This window comes from Eumetopias jubatus, unplaced genomic scaffold (assembly GCF_037043125.1).
Source record: "Eumetopias jubatus isolate StellerSeaLion01/CBP00866 unplaced genomic scaffold, mEumJub1_p1.0 scaffold_14, whole genome shotgun sequence".
Lineage (NCBI taxonomy): Eukaryota > Metazoa > Chordata > Mammalia > Carnivora > Otariidae > Eumetopias > Eumetopias jubatus.
The window spans coordinates 85,018,116-85,044,140 of record NW_028274820.1 but is presented as its reverse complement, the minus strand read 5'-3'; the positions used below and the strand labels follow the sequence as shown (position 1 = coordinate 85,044,140).

Here is a 26,025-nt window from a genome sequence, read left to right as displayed (position 1 = left end):
TGTCCCTGGCTTACCCTCCCCTTCCCCCCCAGATGTGTATGCATGGAGTGGGTGTTGGGGGGGGCGGAGGTAGGACTCCACCGCAGCAGCCCCTTGCCCGGCCTGCCTGCCTGGCCACCTTCCCCAGGAAGGCGGAGATGGCCAAGCTGCCCCTCCCCCAAATACTTCTAGGGTTAAGGGGAAGGGAGCAGGGCCAAGCCCCGGGAAAGAGGGGAAAGGCTGAAGGGACAGCTTCTGCCAGACCAGGGCACTCTGCTTCTCTGGCTGGAGCCTTGCTGCCTTCTCCTCGGCCAGAGAGCTCAGCCCTGTGCTTTGCCCCTCCCAGGGCCTTGTGTTCCCTGGGGTCTGAGCGAGAGAGAGTGCCAACACCTTAGGTTGGAGCCCGAGGTGGGGGTGGGAGCGGGTTGAGACTCCTCTGTGAGGGTTTGCTTGCTCACAGTTGTGTCAGCAGAAGGGTGCTTGGCACATAGTAGGCCTCAATAAATATCTGAGAGTGGACGGTGAGGAGAGAGAGAAGAGAGAGGGAAGAGATCTGAGTCTGGGAATCCAAGTCCACCCCCTCAGCCATCGGGAGAGGATGGGGGCAGCTGGTTGCCTTCAGACCCCGGTCCCCAGATTGAGCAGGTAGGGGAGGCAGGGGTTTAGGGAGAGGGGCTTTAGCTGGAAGAGAAGGTGGAACCGCAGGAGAGAGATCTGTTCTGGAGCCTGAATGGAGGAAGGAGCTAGCAACTCTTCCCGGGCAGAGCCCTTTGCATCCTGCCCCCACCACCTGCTTCTCGGTGATCAGCAGCCTCTCTCAGGGGGCATCCGATCCCAGGCAGCCAGGGCTCATAGCACCTCTCCTTTCTCCAGGACCTTCGAGCTCAAAAGGTGCTGAAGAACTGAGCCTCCTGCCCACTGAGGCCACCGGAGGCCAGGTGGGGCCATGGCAGGGCATGGCTGCCTGGGCCTGGGGCTGTTCTGCTGGGTCCTGCTTGCTGCACCAGTGGGCCCCCAGCCTGCCTCCTCCGTCACAGGTGTCCCTCTCACCACTTTGACCCCACCACCTCAGAGTGAGGCCTCTATGCTGTCTCTCAACCTGGGACTGAACTTCAAATTCCACCTTCGTGGACCGGCTGCCGCCTGGGGGATCTCTGTCACGGAGACCCAGCCACTCTCTCCTGGGCCGAGCCAGGAGCCCGAGGAAGAGGTGGCCAGTGGGCTGAGGACTGATCCCCTTTGGGAACTGCTGGTGGGCTCCCCTGGGACCTCCCCGCCAGAGTGGGGCTCTGCTGAAGGCAGCTCTACTCCCTCGGCCTCCTCCCTGTCTCCAGAGTCCACATCCCCACTCTCTGGGCCCACTGACTGGCCCACTGCTCCCTATCAGCCCAGGATGGGCACTGTGACCTGGGACACTGCTCTGACAGCCACGGCACCTCCGTCCAGTGCGCCCAGGCTCCGCCAGAGTGAGCTGGAGCTGAAGTTTGACATGGCACTGAGAGCAGGCGCGGCCCCCACGCTTGAGCATCGAACGCTGCCCCTGCTGCCCAGTCTGCGGGCCAGTCTGGCAGAGATTGCGGGGCGCCTGGGACCCTTTGGTGAGTACCCACCTCATCTGGAGGAGAGCCCCTGCTTGGGCAGCCTGGCAGGTGGGAGGAAGCTTCAGCCTGGGCTTCTTTTGCAGGCTTCTTCGGCACTACTCTATCCCCACTGCGGAACTTCTCAGGCCCAAGCCCTCTAGGCCCAACTCCATCCCCAAGCTCTGCCTCTAGAGTTTCAGATTCTCCAGGTGAGTGTTGATTTCACTGCAACAGACACTTAGGGAACACTTCTACGTGCCTAGCACTGTGCTGTGGGCCTAATCAGCACCCCCCTTTCTCTTTTGACTCTGTGTTGCTTCTCCCAGGGCATGGGACACGGGACACTGCTCCCATGGGGAAATGCCCTCTTAGCCATCCGAGTCTAGTTTGGTCCTGGTAGCTTAGGTCCCAGCATACGTGTGGTTACGATTTCTGGTCGGGGTACACTGGCTCCCTTAGCATAAGCTCTGAGGGAAGGACGGGATTTTCTCCAAAGCCCCAGAGGCCAAGGCTGGCTGGTAGGTTGGCCCTTGAACCCCATGTGCTCCCTTTCCAGGGTTCTTTGGCACCACTCTGTCCCCGCCGCCATCCCCCCTGGAAAGAAAGCTCCCAAGCTCAGGCCCGTTGGACCCAGCCACTTCCCTAAACTCTGCCACGATGGCAACAGCATCAGTAGGTAAGTGTCCAGTTCACTTGAACATGACATTTATTTAGCACTTACTACATGCTAGCCACTCATCTGCATTCTGGGACTCTTTTATTTCATTGTCATCATAATCATAATCACCATTCTCTTCATCATCACCATGGAGATATATATTAACGGTCTGAGAACAAGTGTTGCTGGGGGCAGTCCCACACAGAGTTAAGTAATGGTCCTCCGGGAGTTCTGTAATCCCAGACAGATGTATCAGAGGCAGACGGATACAGGAACTCCTTCATGGTTCCCACAGCCTCGGTACCAACTCCACCTTTCACGCCAGTCTGCCCGGCCTGCCTCTCCACCCCACACCCCAACCTTGGGGCTCTCTCCTTTGCCGTCTGATCTGATATGACATGTTGTCAGTTATGAGCAGAGCTGGGCCCCTCATTGGAAAGACATTGAAGAGAAGACTTTGAGCAGACAGATGCCACCCTTATTCAAGGAAGCCTTTCAGAATATACACATGGATAAGCTGGTGGTGCAGAGGAAAGAGCAGGGCCTCTGGAATCTTGAGGCTTGGTTTGGAATCCCAGTTCACTTACTAACTGACTGGGTGAACTTGGGCAAGTTATTTAACCTCCCTGAGCCTGAATTTTCTCATATATCTAGGGTTTAATAATAATATCTCTCTTGTTATTCTGAAGCTTCCAGATAATGCAAGCTCCTGAAGCTTCCAGATAATGCATGAAGTAGAAGTTTATTAAAGAGTAGCTGTTAACCTTGGTTCTTTCCCTACTGCATCCCAAGTTCACTTCCAGACCCTACCTAACACCACGCACCGTTGGCCTCAAGATGTGATGGGCAACACAACCCACAGGGCGGAGTGCACACTCAGGGAGAGGCTCTGGTAGGTGAGGCCCAGGGAGCCATGGAGAGGGACCTCTAGGCCTGGCTTTGTTCTGCAAAGCCTTTATACTATTGCTGCAAATCGTCTTGGCCACTTCAAAGTAGGAACCAGCTCAGCAGTGGTCCCCCAGCTTCTTCCAGTTCCAGACTTAACACAGAACTTGACTCTAGCTCACTCCCGAGCAGTTGCCGCTCTCCTGGGGAGGCAGCTGACCCCTCCCCATTCAGCCCAGTGTGTAGCGGTGGCAGGATCTGCTGTGGGGTGGGAGGCAGGCTCTGTGGCCCCCAGGGAAGGATGCTGGCTGGCAGTCTGTCAGCCTTGGTGACAGTGCTGGCCAGGCAGGTTTAATGAGTCTGGACAGTGTCAGAGGAAGCCCAGCTCGCTGCCCCACCCCCTCCCCCGTCCTCACTTATGGCTGCAGGAACTCAGCCTCTTCCTGGCTCTTTCTCTCAGATAGACCCAGGAGGGCTGGAGGCCTCTTGGCCAGAAGGTCAGGGACCTTGCTCCAGCCAGCAGCATGTGTAGGGAGTACTGTTTGGAGGTTAGGGGACAAAGGGAGTCTCTGTGTGTCTCCTCTAGGATCTTTCTAACCTAGGTGTGGTTAAGCTTTGATTCTAGGGCTTCTCTTCTCTTGCATTAGACTCCCTTCACCCTGGGCAGAGCTAGGATTCAGCCAGTACACATGGGGAGAAGTTGTGCAGGTCATTAACATATTGAAAGACTTTCAACCCTGTTGATAAGTACCCACTGGCCTTAGCCCCCTGAGCCCTCCCCTCCACTCCCTGACCACCCTGGCTGACGTCTGTTCTGATTGGCTGCCATCTGTGCCATTTACAGTTGTTAAATATTTCGAATGTCAGTTACCCTTACAAAGAGGATCAATCTTCCATGATCCTAGAGGTGGGGGTTGGGGAGAGGAATGGAGCCAGGCAGCTGAATGGGCTACAACTTCTACTGGGAGAGTGATTTCCCAGCCCTTTGATCTGGGCAGCTGGTAGATAATCAGGCCTGACTTTTCCATAAATCTAGCAGGCCCAGCTCCCCGACTCCTCCCCAGCCAGCTGTGACCTCACCAATTACTCACATTGGCATCCAATCTCCTTTCTTGCCCCTGAGGTCAAGAGGGGCCATAGGGCCAGAGTGGGACCACCTTTTAAGAGAGGGCTGCTCAGGAGAGGAACTTACTATCTTCTGGGAGAGACTGAGGGCTCCTTCTGGGGAAGCCTCCAGTGGGGAGACAGGGGATGAGGTCAAGTGGATTCTTCCAAGGCAGAAGCTGGGTCTTCTCTGCCTATCTGCACCCACAGCATGGCCCAGCCCTGGGTACACAGGGCATGCCCACCTGCCCCCAGAAAGCAATGCTCCTACTTCAGAACTACCTCCTCTGAGACCTGAGCTGGGCCTGTACTTTGTCTATGTTCTGGTTTTAATTTTTTTTCCTGGCTTCTTAGTAATGTTAAAAATTTGCTCTAGTTGCCATAGTGTTTGGGGACAGAAGTGAGAGATGGGGTTTCTTGTGCCCCTTGGGTAAGAAGTGGAGCTGGAAGAAGGCGAGGTAGAGCAGACCTCTGAGCTGTGCTTGTCTGCTCAGTGAACAAAGAGGAGGCCATGAGGGGTGGCAGTCTGGCTCAGGCCGTGGCGCTCCTGGGCTCGGTCCCATTGCCTTTCTGCAGAGCCCGCCCAAGCTGAGGAAAAGCCAAGCAAACTCATCCACTTTGCTGAAGTGGGTTGGGCAAGAGCATCTGTGGGGACAAAGGAATGAGGTTGATAGAGGGGGTGGGTACAAGTATTGGATGCTGCTAACATCAGACTGATACCCACCCCCATCAACAAGCCATCCCAGCTGAATGAACCTCATTTAACTCATGGCTGTGTCTTTATTAGGTGTTCAGGGGTGGTCAGTCCAGCCAAATGGTGTTCTTTATTTTTTTTTTTAAAGATTTTATTTATTTATTCATGAGAGACAGAGAGAAAGAGAGAGAGAGAGAGAGGCAGAGGGAGAAGCAGGCTCCCAAGGAGCAGGGAGCCCGACGCGGGACTCGATCCCAGGACCCTGGGATCATGACCTGAGCCGAAGGCAGACGCTCAACCATCTGAGCCACCCAGGCTCCCCAAATGGTGTTCTTTAAATAGGGTTCACAAAGTGAAACAATGTGTTGCCTTTCTAAGCAAGTTTAGGATGTGCTGAGAGACAACAGTCTTTTTTCTAAGATTTTGTTTATTTTCTATTTTTTTTAAAGATTTCATTTATTTATCTGATTGGGGCGAGGGGAGAGAGCAAGCACAAGCAGGGGGAGCAGCAGGCCGAGGGAGAAGCAGGCTCCCGGCTTAGCAGAGAGCCCAACGCGGGGCTCCATCCCAGAACCCCAGGATCATGACCTGAGCCTGAGCCACCCAGGTGCCCCGAGAGACAACAGTCTTTTGTTGGTTAAATCAGGAACTAGTTTGAGGCCAGAAATAGTTACATTCGCATGAACACAAACTGATGACTGATCGGTGATAAACATTAGCTGATAATGATGATACCAACAACAATCATATTTTGAATGCTTATTATGCACCAGGTACTCTGAAGAGCTTTGAACACATCGTCCATTTATCCTCAAACCAGCCTTTTGCAGTAGGTACTCTTCCTGGTTCAGACTTGAGGAACAAGGTGGAACGGGAGCCAGGGCACATGTTGCCATTTGCCGTAGGTGGAGAGCTGTGTATACTTAATTTTTTGGCTGCTTCCCTCTCTGCCCTCCCCAGTTGTCTGATTCTGTCTTCCCCTCCTCTCTCTCCAGAGCTGCTTTCTGCCCCCCACCCCCACTCCTTTTCCTTGTTCTGAGGATTGCTGTTTTGCCTGTTCCCAGCAGGAACTGGCATGGCCCTGGGGGTGGGGGTGCCCCTGGGGTCTTCCTGTAATGTACAGCGGAGACCAGGCGGGAGCATGGCCAGGCAGTTGGGGCAGGAGTCTGGCTGTCAGGAGACCCTTCCTCATTCTTTCTACATCTGCCTCCTATTCACCTCCCCATCCTCACCAGGGTGTCTCCATCCTTCACCACCATCTTTCTCCCTCCATACTTGTTTGCAGCTGCAGTTCTGCGGAGCTTGCTAGGTGGAGTAGGGAGAGGTTCAGCCTGAAGCATCTTCCTTTGCTGCCTGGCCATGGGAAGAATCCTTGGATCTCTTTCTAACTTCTAACTTTCTAACTTCTAACTTCCCTCTTCTCTTGCTCCAGGAAAGTAAATTAGGGATCTTACTCCTCATCCTCTTTCATTTGACACCCCCCCTCCCCCGCTTAAAGATGTATTTATTTATTTGAGAGAGAGAGGGAGCAAGCCTGCTCAGGGGAGAGGCAGAGGGAGAGAGAATCTCAGCAGACTCTCTGCGGAGTGCAGAGCTCAATCCCATGACTCCAGGGGCATGACCCAAGCCGAAACCAAGAGTCAGACACCCAACTGACCGACTGAGTCCACCCCAGGTGCCCTTTGACTTCCCTTTCCCCAAGGGATGTGGGGAAGTTATTGGAGCACGGAATGGGGCCGGGGGCCTAAGTTAGCAAATCCTAGAGCACCTGAGGGGCTCACTCACTAAGATGGCATTTATCCCACTCTGCTCTCCCCCGTGGTTCCTTCCTGGGGGTTCAAGGGTAGCGTCGAGACCCAGGGGAGTCCATTTCAACGTCACCTTCTCTAAAGGGGAGTGAGAACTCAAAGGGCATGTACATTAAGAGCCTTAGACGAATGCTTTGTGACTGAGTCAGGATGGGGACCATGGCTATGGGTAAGCTAAGGGTTGGGGGTGTGGCAGACAGGAAGGCCAGGGAATAGGAAAGATTGTATTCTCCTCAGATGCTGGGAACCGGAGTGTCTTACCTCCCCTCCCCCCCCCCCCCGCCCCCGCTGCATATATGCATAGGTGTGTGTAGGGGCTTTACCTGAAGAGATGGGGGAAGGGGGAAACAGATGAAAAAGGGCAGAGGAAACTTCTCCTAGCACCAAGGTGGGAGTTGGGAGTCAGGGGTGCAGAATAAGAGATAAGCAAACTAGTATTATGAAAAACCTCTGGAATTGTGAGAAGGGGCTCAGACCAGTGCTCAGATCTGGATCCTAGTGGCAGCTCTGCCAGTTTGTGACCTTGGACAAGTCACTTTGCCACTCTGTAGAGCCTGGGTGTCTTCATTGGACAAATAAGAGGATTCATTTATTCAACAAATATCTGCTCAGTGCCAACTCTGAGCCAGGCACCATTTTGGGCATGGAGATTCAGCTGTGAGCAGAGCCAACAAAAATCTTTGTTCTTATGAAGCTTTCTTTCTGGTGGGAGGATTGACCTAGAGGGGCCTTCTCCAGTTCCTTCCAGTTGTAAAATTCTGTGGCTTCTTAAGAAAAACTCTTTTCAGGGCACCTGGGTGTCTCAGTAGGTTAAGCGTCTGCCTTCAGCTCAGGTCATGGTCGCAGGGTCCTGGGATCGAGTCCCGCATCGGGCCCCCTGCTCAGCAGGGATTCTGCTCCTCCCTCTTCCTCTACCCCTCCCCCAGCTTGTGCTCGCTCTCAAAACAAACAAACAAACAAATAAAATATATATAAAAAGGAAAACCCTTTTCAGTAGAATCGCACAGTGATGAAGGGAAATGAACAAGTCGCGGAGAGCTAAGGGGGGTTGGTTAGGGATGCGGAGAAGGATTAGAGCTGAAACTACTGTTGAGTTTGATGGGGAGGGGAAGGCAAGGGGCTGAGAGACCCGGTGAGTTGCCTCAGACAAATGTTCTTTGCCCACAGACCCTACTACCCCCACCTCCGGCCCAGATGACTCCTCTCCTGCCAGCCTTGGGAAGCCTTCGGTGGAGCCAGAGTGTGGGTCAGGGTCCTGCAGTATGGGAGAATTGCCCGAACCCGAAGGGCAGCCTCCTGTGGCTCCGCTGCCCCTCTTCTTCCTGACCCTGGAAGCCAACTGGGCAGAGGCCAGAGCTCGCTGGGGGCTGGCCTGGGAGGCCCACGTATACGGGGTAGGCACGCTCTTTGGCCTGGTGGCCCTGCTGGCGCTGCTGGCCCTAGCCCTCTTGCCCTGGCGCTGCCCGCCCGGCGCCCCCTGCCTGGCGCTGCTGGACCTGCTCCTGCTGTCGGCCGGGACCACGCGGGCCTTCCCGCTCTTCTACGACGCCTATGGGCACCGCGATCGGCTGCCCCCGCTCGCCTGGCTGCTGCTGCAGGACCTGCCGCTGCCCTGCCTGGCCGCCGGCCTGGGCCTGGCCTGCCTGCTGCTGGCCCGGCCGCGCCCGCCGCGGTGTCCCGCCGGGCTGGCCGCGCTGCTGCTGCTGGGGCTGGGGCTGGCGGCCGCGGCTGCCGTCGGGAGCGCCGCCCACCGCTCACTGCGGCCCCTGCGGCTCGCCTCCCGCGGGCTGCACGCCTTCCTCGCCGCCCTCCTTTCCGGGCTCCTGCTGGCGCTCTCCTGCTGGGGGGGGCGGCGGCGGCGGCCCGGAGCGCCCCTGGGAGGGTCTGGTTTCAAGGGCGCCACCCCTCTCCCGCAGGCGCGCAGCCCCTTCGCCCCGCGCGAATCTTGGCGGCGCGCGGCCCGCACAGCCCCGGTGGCGGGCACCTTCGGGCTGCTGAGCGGAGCCCTGCAGGGCTACGAGGTGCTGCACGCCTTGGGCTATGGCGGCCAGCCTGGCCTGGAGGGACCCTGGCCCTGGTGGGCCTTCCAGCTAGGCCTGCGCTTGGGCGAGGTGGGCGTCGCGCTCCCGTTGGCGCTGCTGGGCCTCTACCCCGCGCTCAGCAGCCCCCGTGTGCCGCCGCACTGCTGGGCCAAGCTCTTCCGCTTGTCCCCGGGCCACGCGGCCCCACTGCTGCCCGGGGGCTGGGTCACCGGTCCCCCAGACAAGGAGCCCCTGGGTGGCGCCATCGCGCGTGGCGACGCGGAGCTGCTGCAGCTGTGCGCCCTGGCAGGGCCAGGCCCCGACCTCCTACTCCAGGGAGGCGGCTGCCGGGGCTTCGAAGGCGCGGCGGCCAACCCGGCCCCTTCTCCGGCCTCCTCTCCCTGCAGCGATTACACCGTGGACTTCCGCCCGCCCTCCCCAATCAACCTGCGGCGCAGCATTGAGGAGGCCCTCTGCAGCGAGGCCCTGCTCACGCCCGGCCTCTTCCAGGGCCCCTCCTTCGGGGAAGCCCTGCCTGGGCTTGGCCTCTACCGCACCACCTCCTTGGTGGCGAGGACGGGGGTTGGGCCCAATGGGAGGTCTGAGAAGGCCTCTGGCTCCCCTGTGCCCCGGGAGCTCCCCTCTCCCGGGGCCTGGCCGGCGGGCAGCAGTGCCTCTTCCGGTTCGCTGTGCGGACTTTCGCGGGACAGCTCGTCCATGCTGCTATGCTCCAGCCCTGACAGGCCCCCACGCTGTCCGCTGGTCTGCGTCCTCAGTCCCCCGCGGCCCTCAGGATGCAGCCCTAGCCTCCCGGGCTCAGGCTCCTACCAGGCCCTGTCCCCACCCTCCCGCGACTCCCCAGAGCCTACTCCTGAGCTGCAGGCCGCGGAGGCTTTGCTGCAGGAGCAATTCCTGGACGCCTGTCGACAGATCGACGAGCTGAGTGTGGGGAGCGACACTATAGACCTGTGAAGAGGTGGCCCCCTGGCTGCCCCAGCCTATGCCCCCTCCTGGCGCCCGCTCTGCCCGAGACCTGCACACTGTAACCCTTCCCCAGTCCTGCCTGGCTCAGATACCTCTCCCAGCTTCCTTCCCCACCCAGGAGTCCCTGGGTGGGTGGGTCAGCAGCCAGGCTCTGTTGATTGGGGTTAGTGCCACCTCCTCTGGAGCCCTGGGCGCGGATTCCCTCAGCTGCAATTCTAGGCTGGCAGGGGTCCCACTTTCCTTGGCATTCACCAGCAATAAAGCTCCAAGGTGCTCCACTCCCGACCACCACTCCCTACTCTGGTGCTGAGTGAGAGGGGCTGTCCTCAGAGGACCTGGAGACTGGCTTCAGTCCCCACACCCACCTGTGCCATGCCCAGGAATCCCATTCCTGTGTGAGTGAGACTCCCTGTCCTCCACACGATCCTTACCCAGAGAAGGGTCCATGGCCCATTGAGGAGACTCCACAGCAGTTGGGTGGGAAGTCAGCGCTTTCAGAGTTAATTTATCAATAAAATATTTTCAGAGAAAGGTCTGACCTTCTTGGAAAAGTTTAGATGAGTCAACAGTAGCAGCGGTTCCATCAGAACTGGAAGACAAGCAGTGTTTGGGTGGGGTGGCTTTCATCCCACACCCCGGTGACCTTCACACCTTCATGCAAGAAGCCTTGTCCTACGGCTGGGATGAGTGAGGGCCCTGGGAGTGACCCCGTGAAAACCCTTTGACTCTCTGGGAAGTGCCAGATGAAACTGGCAGTGAGAAGTGAGGCAGGACCTCTGCAGTCATTGGTGGAAACGTCTGCATTCTTAGGAGCCCGGCCACAGGCTGTGGTGGACAGCTGGCTAGGGACTAGTCTGTGGTAAAGACCTTCGTGGAAATGTTGATACACATGTCAAGGGCTTGATCGCTTGGAGCTGGGATCCCTAGCAAACTCCCTGCCGTGTTCCCAGAGGCATTCACAGAGGATACAACTGCTCCACCTACCAACAGGGCCTCTTCAAGGTTGGCCTTACAACCCCTCTTTGCCTGCGCTCATCTCCCACAGGTGCAGACCCTCCCTGGAGAAAGCCTATCTTCCCCCCAAACCCTGGCCCCATCCTACCCACCAAAGCAAAACTCACAGTGCAGAGACCCAGGCCACCAGGCACCCTGGAACCTCTCCCTTGTCCGGAGCATTTGGCTCTGAGCTCTGGGGTGTGCATTTGTCATTTGGCTAAAATGCAGTAAGTTCAGAGTGGCACTAAAACAGCGTCATGGATTAGGTTTGAAAATCAAAATCTGGCAGTGCTTTGGCAGATGTCTTTTACATCACAGGGAAACTGACAGGGGCACAACATACCAGGCTTGAAGTGGAAAAACAGGAAAATAGGAGTGGCTTTTCTTCCAAGTCGGCCATCAACTCATGGGGATTGGAGAAGGGAGGAGGCCAGGGAGTCAAGAGGAAAGCAGGCAGGGAGGCCAGGAGGGGTGGGTCCTCACCAGACCAGGTCCATGCACGAGTGGAAGAATTAAAGCACTGCTCTCCTTGCACGGGAAGATCTGTCTTGCCTGAGAGGAGTGCCCAGGGTCTTGGACCTCAGAAGGAGGAAGAGTCAGTGATGTTTGGGGCGAGTGAGGGTCATAGCAGGGAACTCAATGAGACAGGCACCACTGAGGAATGGAACTAGAGTGGTTTTTGACTCTGTCTCCTCCATCACCTGGCTCCACTTGGCTCAGAAATTCTTGCTGCATCGTCACTCTGGGCTGAGGCCCAGGGAACTGCCAGCCTCCTAATTATAGGCATTTCTCACTGGTGTTGTGGCGGCTGTAGCGGACCCAGTATTGGAGCTGCTTTGTATCATGGAAGGGGTGCTTGCTGGCTGCTCGGAAAAATGGCTCTTTTTCTTCCCCACCAAGCCTTCCATCTGCCTCTGCTCACGCCCAACTTCTCTTGGCCACCTCTTCCCCGCCCTAATGCTTGCCAGCCGGCTCTTTCACTCTCCCCACCAAGGTTCATCATGCACACAGGCTCCAACAGAGCCGTCCAAACCCTGCATATCCCAAGTCAGTCTGTCGGTCTGTCTGTCTGTCTGTCCCTCACACGCACACACATACACAAACTCCTTTTCTGTCTGGAAGCTGTGAATGGGGCTGATGAGATGGGGACGGGAAGGAGGAATACAGCTCAGTGTTCACCAGCTCCAACACTTCTTTGGTTTTCCTTAGCAAGAATTACCTCAGCCCTTTGACTTTATGAAAAGGCCAAGACTTTGGTGAGACAACCTTTCCCTTTTGTCCCATGCCTCGGCCCTTACCCAAAGCAGGTTTCCCAGAGGAGCCCAGGTGGATCCTAATGCATACACCCTTCAGGTCCAGTTCTTAGTACTGCAGGGACTGAGAGACAAACTCATTCCTTCCTTCCTTCATTCAATCTCTTTAAAACATTTTATTGAATGCTTACAATATGCTAGGTGATGAGGAGAGAGAGTTGAACGAGGTGGACACCAGCCCTGAACTTATGAAGTTGAAGGTCTTTGGGGGGAACGCAGACGTTAAAGAACTAATCACGTAGGGCACCTGGCTGGCTCAGTCCGTAGAGCATGCAACTCTTGATCTTGAGGTTGTAAGTTGGAGACCCACATTGGGTGTAGAGATTACTTAAAAATAAAATCTTAAAAAACAAAATGAATCCTATAAATAATTACAATAGCACTAACTACAGCTGTGAGAAGGACTCAGCACAAGAAGTGAGTGGTATAATAAGGTCTGGCTTGCAAGGGGGAGCGGAGCCAGAGGGATGGGACCTGGGAGAGGCTGGCTGGGAGAGAGAGCACAGCCCAGGCCTCTCTTTCTTCCTTCCCAGGCTCCTGCACAGTGATGGATGAGGGAGAAGCCAACAGTTTATTTCCCCTGGAAGCCACGTTGCTGATGTGGTGCGGGGCACCACAACTCCTGCTATTTAATAAAGAACGCTGCGTGTGTCCTGGGTAGATGGATGAGCAAATATTCCTGACTGAAGCACCACGTGGTCTCCCTGATGTGAATGGATAGGACCGGCGGGGCTGAGGTTGAGGCTGGGAGACTGAGATGGGGGGGAGGTGGGCAGGTCTGAAACTCCGGAAGTGTAGAAAGGGTCAGCAGCATTGTTCTCCCCTAGGGGCACAGAACTCCGCAGTGTGGGTGGCTGCTGCCCTCTGATGGGCACAGGCACACAGTTTTGTTTTGTCCTTTAAGGAAGGTCTGAGGGCGAAGTATTTCATTTTTATTTATTTTTTTTAAAGATTTTATTTATTTATTTGACAGAGAGAGACATAGTGAGAGCAGGAACACAAGCAGGGGGAGTGGGAGAGGGAGAAGCAGGCTTCCCGCGGAGCAGAGAGCCCGATGGGGGACTTGATCCCAGGACCCTGGGATCATGACCTGAGCCGAAGACAGACGCTTAACAACTGAACCACCCAGGCGCTCGAGGGCGAAGTATTTTAAACAGCATTGGAGGGACATCCCAAAGGGTTGTTGGAACAGCCTTCTTAGGGTTCTTTTCCCTGTGTACACTGCAACCAGCACTGGGAAGCCCTCCCTATAGCTAGGGCCCCGAAGCTTGCAGTTAAGTCTTTGGGGATAGAATTCTGATTTCTAAAGTGGCGAGGGGGCAGGAGAGGAGGAGAAAAAAGGAGGGAGGAATGTGGAATCTCAAACCGACTTTATTCAAATGACCCATCCCATTTCCTTTGTCTACTTGTCTCTGTTTATCCTGGATAGGATTAAGGCCATAGCCTCAAAAATCTGTTTTGTATTTCAGTACTTCCTCTCCTGAGTTATGTGTGTAAAAATAACTGGCATTTTCTTTTGAGCATACATTATTTACGTGGAGCTGGGCTTCATAAATCTGATGTTAAGTGTTCTCCCTTTCCCCCCCATTACTATCAACCAGTCATCCCATCTGTCCAAAATGTATTGAAAGCAAATGGGGTTTGAAGAGAAACGGAAACTTACTTTTCACTGTACCTTTTGTACTCCTTGAATTTTCAGGTTATACCATTGAGAAGTTATTATTTAAAAAGTGCATTGGGAACTTTTCTCAGCTGGAACCCCTGCAGGGTGCTGCAGTCTTGCGCACAGGTCAGTTCCTGAACCCAGTGGAATGGCAAATAGTCTCTGCTTTCCAGGTTCCCGGAGCACCCACATCTCCTGCTGGTGGGTGAGATCCCTCAGTCATGGGTCTGTCTGATAAGCTGACCTGAGGGAAGGTTTTCTCCTGTCTCTGGGAGGACCTGCATTCTGGGTCTGTGTGTATGTTATGTTTGCTTTGGGTGTGTTCTGTTGTCCTGTAGTGTGCATGTTATGATTTATTTGTAAGTTTTTAAAGTTAATGTCTGTCTACCCCCACTACACTTCATTCTCCATGAGAGTAGGGACTCTTGTTTTAGCTCACCAATTTTATCTCTAGTGTCTGGTACATAGTAGGCGCTCAGTAAATATTTATTGAAAGAATGATTGTGTATGATATGTGTCTGTGTGTGCTTTAAAAGTAGCTGTAATTTGTCCTCTGTTACAGGCGCGGTTATAGTTATTAGAGTGTGACAGATGTCTCATATTCTCTGAAATATGAGAATTCTTCAAATGATGTTTGTGATGTATGCATCTATGTGCATTCTGGTTGCATTTTATACACGTAAACTGGGTGTGGTGGCACCGAAGAAAGTATTCATTAAATATCCAGTACGTGTCAGATCCTGGGTGAGACCCCGAGCAAAAAACGACTTCCTCTGCCTGCGGTGGCACATTAGGATCATCTCCTGGAAGTGAGATTTTAATCTGGGTAGGAGCTAGAGATGCCAGTTTCCTACAGTGGCCCGGGGGGCGAAGGGGACCGGAGGGGCAGTACCGGGATTAGGGGTGGAGCCCCGCTCAAGAAGCTCCGCCCCCAGGCATGACCTCCCCCCCCCCCCCCCCGTTTCCGGAACGCTTTTCCCCCCTCCCCACCATGTTTTCCTCCGGACTCTTTTGAGTGACGAGCACTTCCGGAATCTCCGGGCCACTTGGCGTGGTTGGCGTGCCAAAGCCCGGTCCTTGCCTCGCGTGCGCGGGCCTGGTTCCGTCGCGGTCTCGCGCGCCTCGGTTTCCCAGCCTCATGGCCGGGCTCACCCTATTTGTGGGCCGCCTCCCGCCCTCGGCCCGCAGTGAGCAGCTGGAGGAGCTGTTCAGTCAGGTGGGGCCGGTGAAGCAGTGCTTCGTGGTGACTGAGAAAGGTAGGGGGCGGGGCTGTCGAGGATAGGGCTGGGGTACCCGGAAGCGGGATCCGAGCGAGGACACCCTCCCAGACTTCAGCAAGCCAGATAATTCTTTTTTTTTTAAAAGATTTTATTTATTTGACAGAGAGAGACACAGCGAGAGAGGGAACACAAGGAGGGGGAGTGGGAGAGGGAGAAGCAGGCTTCCCGCGGAGCAGGGGGCCCGATCCCAGAAGCATGGGATCATGACCTGAGCCGAAGGCAGACGCTTAACGACTGAGCCACCCAGGCGCCCCAAGCCAGATAGTTCTTTACCCGCTCCTAGGAGAAGGGGCTGGGAATTGAGTTTCTTTTCTAAACCGGCTCGGTTCTGGATGACCCCTATGAGTCCATAGGGGTCCATGCTGAAAGGCAAGGCATTGCCTCAGGGTTACATAGCGTTTACTTTCCGTCTACTACGTGCGCTCACATACAAGATCTTATTTGGTAACAATGTTAACATTTAATATTTAATACAGTTAACATTTAATAAAACATCAGTAAGGCTTATTGAGAATCAACCGATTGCCAGGCACGGTGCTGAATTCCGCGCGTGTTAATCTCGTTTAGTTTTCTCAACAGTCTTGTTGAGTGGAGAGTCTCAACCCCATTTTACAGACAGTAATCTGGAGCTTAGGGAAAATTTGGTAACTTTAGTTGAAGTTCGTACAGCTTGTAAGTAGCGGATCCAGAATTTGATCATGCGGAGCTCCTAACCAGTATGTTACTCATTTACTCATTTATTCATTCAAATAGTTTTTGAATGCCTGCTATGCGCTAGGCACTGTTGTAGGTCCTGAGGATGGAGCAGTGCACCAAACCAAACCAAGCCAAAAAACTTGCTCTTAAATCTTCAAGATGGGGAAGACAGCCAATAAACAAGCAAGATATATAGTGATTATGGTGGTAAATACTAAGGAGAAAAATAAGTCAGGAAGAAGGATAAGGAGTCTCTGTGAGTGTGGGGGTGGGGGTTGTAGAGGAGTGAGGAAAGGCAGTTATCTATAGATAGAGTAGCCAGGGAAGGCCTGACTGAGGTGAAGGAGTGAACATGTTTCTCTCCAGGAGGAGGAGGCAAGGCAGAGGAAACAGCAAGCTCAGGAATACTGAAGAGGACTATTGGTATACTGAAGGAATAGCAGGGAGAACAGGGTGCCCAGGGTAAGTGAGTGAAGGTAAGAGAAGTAGGAAGTGAGATTCTAGGGTACCAGATCATGGAGGACCTAAAGGCCATTGCAAAGACTTTGGCTTTTACTCTGAGATGAGAAACTACTGGTTTTGAGTAGGGAGCAGTAAGTATGATCTGGCTTACATTTTTAAAAGATACTCTGAGGCTGCCGTTGGAGAATAGGACAGAAGCAGGGAGACCAAATAGTAGGCTTCTGCAATAATCCAGGTGAGAAATTATGGTGTTGGACCAGGATGGTAGCAGTGGAGGTGGTAAAAAGTGATTGGAATATGGATATTTTTGAAGATAGAACCGAGAGGATTTGATTGATGAGACGCAGGGTATGAGAAAAAGAGGAGTCAAGTCTGATTCCCGAGGCTTTTGGCTTGAGCCACTGGGGATATTTACTTGTGTAATACTGCTATATGCCTCATATTCTGTGTGATGCTCATTGCATCACTATGAGAAAGGGTTGGCATGTATTGCAATGAGAAGGAATTGTAAGGGTTTTAGTTGTAGAGAAGCATTCCTTCCTCTTACCTAGACTTCAAGGACACTCAAGATAGGCATCCGATGTTATATTTAGCTCTCTTCTAAGTCATCAGGCTGTCTCTGTAGGTGGCCACTTCTTTGTCTTTCAGCAGAACAACTGGTGGGAACTGGCATCTTGTGGACCCCCATTTCCCCCCATGGTATCTGAGTATGTGAGTAGGCAGGCTAACTGTGTGCTAATAATCCCTCCATCATTAGCTTGTATTTTGTTAATAACGGAGGCCAGAGTTGGGATTGTCCACATGGCTCTGATTGCTATGCAAGCCATGACACCAGCCTGGTTCTTTGCCATTTTAAGTAGAGATGTGGGTGAGTGAAGAATGAGAGTCCTGTACAGCCGTGTTTCTTAAACTGCAGATCATTACGCGTTAGTGGGTTTTGAGTGGGTCATGACAAGAATTTTTTAAACAAAGTATATGTATATGTGGTAAAGGGTTAATATTTATAATTTTAAAATATTTTTATTTGTTTAAATTTTTTTAAAGATTTTATTTATTTGTCAGAGAGAGAGAGAGAGAGAGAGAGGGCATGAGCAGGGGGAGCGGCAGGCAGAGGGAGAAGCAGCTTCCCTGCAGAGCAAAGAGCCTGATGCGGGACTGATCCCTGGGATCGTGACCTGAGCTGAAGGCAGATGTTTAACTCCTGAGCCCCCCAGGCATCCCTAAAGATTTTATTTTTAAATAATCTGTACACCCAGTGTGCGGCTCAAATTTATAACCCTAAGATCAAGAATCGCTTGCTATACTGACTGAGCCAGCCAGGCACCCCTTTGGTTTTACATAGAGAATATATATGTGTATTGGGTTCTACTATAAGTTACATTCATTACTGTGGGTCGTCAGAACACTTTGAGAAACACTACTGTCCAGTGCTCGATGCTTCTGTTCCAGGGAGGAACAGGCACTGAATGGGAATTCTCTTTTGGGTCCTCAGAATATAGCTGAGGTGTAATCTTACCTTGTATCCTATGTATGTGGTCTAAATCTGAAAAAACAAACAAACCCACAAAACCCGCAAAACAAAAACAACTCTATTCCCTTTTTGAAAGACTATACACTTTTCTTTTCAGATAGTCAGGATATGTTGGAAAGAGTGTTGCACTTACTGGGATGGGAAGGAGGGAGGGGATGTGGGATGAGGTCTTAGTGGTGACTCTACCTCTTGAAGATGGGGACAATTTCACAGGATGTTGTGAGGATTCAAGTAAAATGAGAGTGCTTTGTGCAGACAAACAGTGAATGGCATTTGTTGTGAGTACATGCTTTTATTTTGGTGCTGAACCCCTTCGTGTTTCTTTCTTTCTTTCTTTCGTTTTTTTTTTTTTTAAGATTTTATTTATTTATTTGACAGAGAGAGACACAGCGAGAGAGGGAACACAAGCAGGGGGAGTGGGAGAGGGAGAAGCAGGCTTCCCGCGGAGCAGGGAGCCCGATGTGGGGGGCTCGATCCCAGGACCCTGGGATCATGACCTGAGCTGAAGGCAGATGCTTAACCAACTGAGCCACCCAGGCCCCACCCCGCCCCCTTCACGTTTCAACTGCTTTGTGTTTGGTTGTACTGATCAGGAAGGGCTCTGACTTTTCTTGTTCTGATTTCTGACAGTGAGTGGGCTGGCTTTTGTGAGGAGTCCCGAGAAAAACCTTGATCTCCAGATCACAGTATGCCTTCATAGTGCAAAGTTTCAGCTTTAACCACTTATGTGGATCAGCGTCATGTGTTTGAGGGCTTGTACCCTGAAGTAGGTTCGAGGGTAGTTGAAAAAGAAGCAGAGCATGTGAGCTGTATTTCTTCTTTGGGTAGTAGGCAGACTACCTGGTCTTTTCCTTTTTGATGCAGTAAATGACTTAAACATTTTACTACACAAAAATGTTAAATCAAAAAAAGCATACCAAAAAGGGCAAAGGTGAGTTATAGTTTTTATTTGCAACTGTTCATCTGCTTGGTCCTAATATTCTTCTCTGTGGCCTTTATATTGGTGGAGTCCCATGGAAAGAACATGGGGCTAGTAATGAGGAATTAATTCAGCTACAAACACCTGGTGCATTAACCAGTTCACTTACTTTCCTCCGTCTCAAATTACTCATTTGGAAAGAAAGGATGATAATATTCACTTTATCTACCTTAGTGTGTTCTGAAGATGAAAGTGAGGTAAGAGATTTACAGCTTTGTAAAGGTTAAGCTTGATATTGATTGCTAAGGTTTGGTAATAATGGTAATAGTATCTGCAGGCTCCTGAAGCAATATTTATTGTTTATTGAGGTTCTTTTGTCAGGACCTCAGGCATTCATTTCTGATCTGCTGCATTATTGCGTTGCAGTTTTCAAAGCTACCATACTTACCTTTCCCACCTTCTCTGGTGATGTTCCATTCTATTTGATGTTGAATTCTTCTTTGGGGATATAATGGGTATCATGGACCCTCCGTATTCTCAAGATTATCAGGAAAGGAGGAAGAAGAGGCGCTAACAGTGAAGACACCAAATTAGAAGAGGAAGCCTAACAATTTCTGAGCAAAGTGGGGAAGGGGCCACTGATGCCAACTTTGTTTGTATCCCTCCTGAGAATTTTGGCAAACTGATAATAGGATGGTCTGGCAGTATATCTGCTAGTTAGGACTTTGAGAATTTACTGTTTTTTGTTTTTTTTTTTAAAGAGAGAGTTTACTGTTTTAGGGCTCTTGGCTTACAGTTCTCCCCCTCATCCTTCACTGTTCAGGGAGTAAGGCATGTCGAGGCTTTGGCTATGTCACTTTTTCTATGCTGGAAGATGTTCAGAGGGCCCTCAAGGAGATTACCACCTTCGAAGGCTGTAAGATCAACGTGACTATTGCCAAGAAAAAACAGAGGAACAAGTCCAAGGAAAAGGGGGAAAATGGTGAGTTTCTAGCAGGGAGTTTTCCCTCAGAGTGAGGAAGGGGAGGAGGGGGAGGGAGGATAGGGGATAGCTTCTAAATTTAAAACTTCCTTAAATTTCCTTTTGATGTCCAAAATCATCTAATGTATTTTATTACTCATTTTTGTCTTTTATTTAATTCTAACTTTGGAAATCTGATGGTTCTGGGTGTTGTCATACTTAACCCTGTGAGAAATGCCTTTTTTTGCTAGTAGCTTCTTTCCTGTGATGTTCTGGGCCTAGAGGCTGGATCACAGACTTATTTTGTTGCCTCTTATTTTTTAGAAAATTCAGAACCCCCAAAGAAGGAACTGAAGCCTAAAAAACCCAAAGTGGCAGACAAGAAAGCCAGATTAATTATTCGGAACCTGAGCTTTAAGGTGAGTGACAGAGAACACTAACACGACCTGTTCTTAAGGCTCTTGGTGCTCATTGGTGGAGCTCCTCACCAGGATGGTATAATTGGACATAATTCCTTCTGGGCATGAATCTTAGCCTTGTTGAATACAGAAAATGGGCCTGTATAAACAATTAATTAAGAATAGTAAGTGTGAAGATGTCTTCCCTTTGGGGCACTACTGCTGGGATAGGGAGGGGAGGAAGAGCTCTTTGATATCTGTCTTCTTTGATCCAAAGCAAGATGTCTTCTGTTTAGAAATGTTTGATGTCCCAGTCTCAAAAGTAAAAAAAGGAGTGAAAGTGTTCAAGTTCTTTGTAATGAACTAATTTAATGGTTGATGTTTCATGTTTATTTTCTGTGATAATATCTTTTCACGTTTGGCATCAGTGTTCAGAAGATGACTTGAAGACAGTATTTGCTCAATATGGAGCTGTCCTGGAAGTAAACATCCCCCGGAAGCCAGGTACTAGCAAACCTTCATTTGTTGTGGTTTAGATTAAGATTATTTAACATAATGGTGTTTTTCCATTTCATCCTTGAACTAACCGATATTTGAAATAAAAATACAGGGGCACCTGGGTGGATCAGTTGGTTGAACATCTGACTCTTGATTTCAGCTCAGGTCATGATCTTAAGGTTGTGGGATCCAGCCCCGCCGTGGGGCTCACACTCAGCGCGGAGTCTGCTTGTCCCTCTCCCTCTGCCCCTCCCTCCAACTGTGCATGCACTCCCTCTCTCTCAAATAAAATCTTTTAAACAAATAGAAATACAAGGTTCATGTCATACTCTTTGTGAGCCCCAGATGATATGATATATATAAAGTATCAGGCACAGTGCTTGACACATAACAAAAACTCAAAAATAGTACTTGTTCCCCCAATGGCATTTTTAGTTAGATCTCAGAACTAGTTTTAGAAGACAAGTTATAGTTTGAGAAAATGCATTTGCTCTCCCCAAGCTTGAATCAGGGTATCCTCAGCAGGAGGACAAAAGCTATTGCTTTGGGCAAGGGGCTGACTGGTTGGCAGGGCTTGGGTCATCCTGCCAGCCCAGGTTGCTGTAATGTCCTTCTTGGTGTTCTTTGGCTCCCCACCTGCTGCCTCTAACTTTTTTGTACATTTGCACACAGATGGAAAGATGCGTGGTTTTGCTTTTGTCCAGTTCAAAAACCTTCTAGAAGCAGGAAAAGCTCTCAAAAGCATGAACATGAAAGAGATAAAAGGTGAGTTTTCTGTATCTCTACCGTTCACCCAGATATTTCTGGTGTTTGGTGAATTAGCACAGTAACCCACTTTCTACATTTTCAAAAGGTGTTTGAATTGTTGAGTCTTACTGATAATATAGAAGCTGTTTGATGAAATATTCCTAGTGCTTGATCTTAGGGTTAAACTTGAAAGAACGCATGCCATTATTTGCTTTACTTTATTTGGATGATGAGTATGCATTTAAATCCTTAATGAAAAAATGTCCCTGAAATAATCACTGATAGATGCAGGTTGCTGTCCGGGGGCTGTGGGTTTTGCAGGTTTCTCTGTCTTGGTTGTGGTCATTCTTCAGCACCCTTCAGCTCCCTTGGGCTGTTAAACTGACTGTGTTCATATACTAGATACTAAAGAAGGGCTTGGCTTGGAGACTTTGTAATTTCTGTGCAGAGTGCAGATTATTCCAGAGCACTTGTTTTGCCTCTTGCTTAGTCTAACTAGAGACTTGTCTGACTGGAAACACTGTTCCCTTCCTTTCCTTCCTTCCTTCCTTCCTTCCTTTCCTTCCTTCCTTCCTTCCCTCCTTCCTTCCTTCCTTCCTCCCTCCCTCCCTCCCTCCCTCCCTCCCTCCCTCCCTCCCTCCCTTCCTTCCTTCCTCCCTTCCTTTTCTCTTTCTTTTCTCTTTCTTTCTCTTTCTTTCTCTCTTTCTTTCTTTCTTTCTTTCTCTCTCTCTCTCTCTCTCTTTCTTTCTTTCTTCTCTTCTCTCTATTACCCCAGGTGTGGGGGCTGTTGTAGAAAGGCAAAATAACTGTTTACATTGATGAAAAAGTTTAAGGGTTAAAAACGTAGGCTACTCTGAGGTTTATTTCAGGACCAACATTCTCTGAATTAGCAGTTTCTTTTGTCTGTTTTGGTTCCATCACGGTCTTTGATGAATAGGAAGTCATTTACAAGAGACTTTAAAAAGAGGAAGACCGGGCGCCTGGGTGGCTCAGTTGGTTAAGCGACTGCCTTCAGCTCAGGTCATGATCCCAGAGTCCCAGGATCGAGTCCCACATTGGGCTCCCTGCTCAGCAGGGAGTCTGCTTCTCCCTCTCACCCTACCCCCTCTTGGGCTCTCTCTATCTCACTCTCTCTCTCTCTCAAATAAATAAATAAAATCTTAAAAAAAAAAAAAAAGGAAGACCTTTCTGATGCTACTTTTCTATCTGACAGGGCGGACAGTAGCTGTGGATTGGGCTGTGGCAAAGGATAAATATAAAAATACACAGTCTGCCTCTGCCCCAGGTAAGATGTGATGATATTGGGTAGGAGGGGTTGTATGTCCTGCGGTGGGTATGGAAACAGCTCTACCTGTGGTAAAATTATAAGGGAACCTGCTTGTCAGTAAGAATACTGGGTTAAAGATACCAAAAGCACAAGATTAACGGAAAGAATAAGACTGAGGATTAAGAGAAACTCTGAATTCCTGTGGGCTCAGAAGTGAGCACAGAGCTGTTTGTCGATTCATGTTGTACCATCTGGTGATCTGGTCTCAAAACATGGGGTCTTTTGAGTCTAAGCTCACTCCTTGGTGTGAATGTGAATGAGGAGTGGGACCTGAGTTCATTGTCCCCTATGCTGGCTGTCCTTTCCCACTTTTCATAAAATGATGGACTATTAAGAATAGGGAAACTTAAAACTTGAGGTTTTTTTTAGAAAGCAGGCGGCTTTTAAGCCACCAGGAGCTCCGAGAACAGAACTCACCGGGATGAAAGTTCATGGCTGGGCCCCAGAGTGAACACTGTGCAGGCTGTGGTATGCAGTGGCAGGCCATTTGCAGAGGCTCAGCTGCTCCCTCTCTCATTCCGGTGAATGGGACAGGCCTCCAGGGAATCTCAGTGATGAGGGCTTTTTGTTGTTTTTGCTTTTTTCCCCTCATACTTTCTCTTACATGCAGTAAGAAAAATACTGAGAAAAATAGTTATAGTCCCAACGAACTAGGAACTTGGGGTATTGGTTAATCTTGTCCAAGGTAATTTTGGATTCTAAATGAATTCTTTTCTTTACCTCCGTGTGTAGGTGAGGAGAAGAGGCCTGAACCTAAACATCAGGAATTAGATAAAGAGAATGGCAGGGAAGAAGCGGATGCCACAGAGGAGGAAGAAGAGGAAGAGGAGGAGGGGGAAGAGAATAAAAAATCAAGGGTGACCAAGACTGCACAGATTCAAAAGAGGTAAGCAGCTCATCTTGTTCCGAGACAACAGACTCAGAGCTAGGCTTGTGTCTGGGAGGGACAGCGATGTCTTCCCTGCCCCCATCACGGCAGAGGTGACGTGTGTAATGACCATGGAGAGACTCCTCTGACAGCCCAGACCCCTGCTTCTGACCTGTGCCATTGCAGAGCAGTCTGGAGGGCCGCAGCCGCAGAGGGCAGTGAGGAGGAGCTCTCTGACGGCGACAGCATCCTGGAGGGAAGAGAGAGTATCGATGGCGGAGAGGAACCGGCTCAGAGTGATACCAACAGTGAAGAGCAAGAGGACGAAGGTTTGCCTGGGATCTTTGTGGACACCTTTATGTTTAAAACCAGTTACTGACAAATATGCATCAGTTCAGCGCACACCTCTTTTTAAATAGGGCCCTAAGGTGTTCTGTCAGATTTATGTTTCAGTGCTGGAAAGGATATCTTTATATTCCTTCTCAGCATTTTTGTTTTGTCTTTTAAATACGTTTGGAATAGTATTTGAGGGTTAAGATTCTCAGGGAATTTAAAACCTGGCTTAATGCTGAAGCACTACTTCTCTTGCTTCTCCAAGATGAATGAATAACTGGATAAGCAGGATATTGTATCCTAACACCAAGTGGATTTTATTTTTTATTTATTTTTTTAAAAAAGATTTTTATTTATTTATTTGTCAGAGAGAGAGAGAGCGCAAGCAGGGGGAGTAGCAGAGGGAGAGGGAGAAGCAGGCTCCTCACTGAGCAAGGATCCCGATGTGGGACTCGATCGCAGGACCCTGGGATCATGACCTGAGCCGAAGGCAGACACTTAACAACTGAGCCACCCAGGCGTCCCATTCCAAGAGGATTTTAAACAACTCTTATGAGTTGAGATGGGGATAAAGGACCTCTTGGGGCATTTTGGAAAACTGTAATCAAACATTGTTGCTCCCTTTATAAAGATTGCTGGGCATAAGTTCAACTCATTTATTGAGGGAGGCTGGTCATTACAGAAAGAGGAATGGTCAATAACTGGTTCTTTAGGTTAAGTCTGGCATGTTGGTTTGGCCATATAAAAAATCTGAGGAAATAAGCTTTTTCCATGAGGAGAGAATGGTAGACACCGTAGAATCAAAGAAGCTTCTATACTGATGGGACTATGAGACCTTGCATTTAATAACCAGGTTCATCTGTCTCTTACCATTTCTTTACCTTGAAAAAATTATTGAGTCAATACATAATAATGGCAGAAAATTAAAAAGGATAGTGCAGGAGAATAATATAGAAAGAAAAGTTCCTCACCACTGCCCCCAAGAGTCCCTTAAAGTAACCACTGCTGTTTCTTTCATATTCTTTCAGAATATGAAAGAAGAGTCTTTCCTTGTACCCAGAGAGTCTTCCTTGTACCCAGGTCTTCAGCCACTTAGGACCCCTCTCCAGAAACAACCAATGTTAAAAGTTTCTTGTGTATCTATCTTAATACTTTTATTTTTTTAAGATTTTTAAAATTTATTTGACAGAGAGAGACACAGCAAGGGAGGGAACACAAGCAGGGGGAGTGGGAGAGGGAGAAGCAGGCTCCCCACGGAGCAGGGAGCCCAATGCGGGGCTCTATCCCAGGACCCTGGGATCATGACCCGAGCTGAAGGCAGACGCTTAACGACTGAGCCACCCAGGCGCCCCCTATCTTAATACTTTTATAAGCAAAAACACGTGCATGCACACACACGTCAAATATAGTGTATGTCTGTGTGTGTGAATGTGTATTTTTTTCTCCTCAAATGTTCTTAATGTTTAGACTGTTACAACAGTATATATGAATGTCTTTTGTCCCACACCCTTACCACATCGCATTTCATCCTTTTTTTTGGTTGTTGCCAATCTGTTGGAATAAAAAATAGTTTCTTATTTCTGGTGCTATGTTTTTCTTGAGTAAATTTGGGCATCTTTTCATGTATTTAGTTGTATATCCTTTGTTCACTTTTAATTTTGTTTTTTCTTATTCACTTAAGCAAGGTTTTTATATATCTGAGAAGTTAGCCCCTTGTCATATGGGTTGCACTAAGTCTTTTTCAGTTTGTTGTTTTTTCTTTTTACTTTAGATGTGCAAGTCTCAAAGAAAAAGAAGAGGAAATTACCCTCTGATGTGAATGAAGGGAAAACTGTTTTTATCAGGTATGCCTTTGTACCTTGAGATCTGCTGTTTATGTTGCCCTCACAGGTTTTTCTTTTCTCCTTTTTTCCTTTCTTCTTTCTCTCTATTTTTGTAAAGATTTTATATTTAAGTAAGCTCTATGCCCAGTGTGGGGCTCAAACTCACAACCCCAAGATCAAGAGTTGCATGCTCCAGTGACTGAGCCAGCCAGTCGCCCCACTCTTCCCCCCGCCCCCCCCACCCCCCGGTACTAATTCTGTTAGGTAGGCCAGAAAATTAGATGCCTTTAAGACCATTAATACATCTGGCCCTAGGAACATAGCAAACAGTGAGAATATAGGAGAATCAGAACTGCACACAGAAGATAAAGAGCAGGGGTCTGCAGATTTTGTCCTCATTTACATTTCCTTCTTTGTAATTGGAGTAGCATCATTTGGAATAAATCAGTTCTTCAACTCTTAGAAACATCTTCCTTCTGGCTTTTGTTTTAGGGGAA

General features: G+C 50.0%; 2 protein-coding genes across 3 annotated transcripts in view; both read left to right on the top strand.

Annotated features, from left to right (window-relative positions):
• The first annotated feature begins 925 nt into the window (after window positions 1-925).
• On the top strand, window positions 926-9,701 carry PRRT4 (proline rich transmembrane protein 4). 2 transcript variants are annotated; one of them, XM_028104843.1, is made up of 4 exons: window positions 926-1,577; window positions 1,664-1,768; window positions 2,116-2,235; window positions 7,876-9,701. In XM_028104843.1, the coding sequence occupies exons 1-4, from the start codon at window positions 926-928 to the stop codon at window positions 9,699-9,701; spliced, it is 2,703 nt and encodes a 900-aa protein (XP_027960644.1). The 2 variants fall into 2 exon arrangements, with proteins under 2 accessions (XP_027960644.1, XP_087874845.1); XM_088018719.1 differs by having other exon boundaries at window positions 9,137-9,672.
• Window positions 9,702-14,726: 5,025 nt separating this feature from the next.
• RBM28 (RNA binding motif protein 28) overlaps window positions 14,727-26,025 on the top strand; it is a 33,919-nt gene continuing 22,620 nt past the window's right edge. The window contains exons 1-9 of the mRNA XM_028104926.2: window positions 14,727-14,941; window positions 19,397-19,555; window positions 19,859-19,953; window positions 20,361-20,436; window positions 21,103-21,195; window positions 22,391-22,462; window positions 23,237-23,390; window positions 23,559-23,701; window positions 25,477-25,549. Of these exons, the coding sequence (XP_027960727.1) occupies window positions 14,824-14,941; window positions 19,397-19,555; window positions 19,859-19,953; window positions 20,361-20,436; window positions 21,103-21,195; window positions 22,391-22,462; window positions 23,237-23,390; window positions 23,559-23,701; window positions 25,477-25,549 (983 nt within the window). The 5' untranslated portion in view covers window positions 14,727-14,823. The remainder of the gene's footprint in view (window positions 14,942-19,396; window positions 19,556-19,858; window positions 19,954-20,360; window positions 20,437-21,102; window positions 21,196-22,390; window positions 22,463-23,236; window positions 23,391-23,558; window positions 23,702-25,476; window positions 25,550-26,025) is intronic.

What these genes read in the sequence shown, in the direction of transcription:
- PRRT4 (XM_028104843.1), top strand. Translation starts at nt 926, where the DNA reads ATGGCAGGGCATGGCTGCCTGGGCCTGGGGCTGTTCTGCTGGGTCCTG. An exon ending in TAGAGTTTCAGATTCTCCAG is followed by an intron (nt 1,769 to 2,115) that starts GTGAGTGTTGAT and finishes CTCCCTTTCCAG; the next exon opens with GGTTCTTTGGCACCACTCTG. An exon ending in GATGGCAACAGCATCAGTAG is followed by an intron (nt 2,236 to 7,875) that starts GTAAGTGTCCAG and finishes CTTTGCCCACAG; the next exon opens with ACCCTACTACCCCCACCTCC.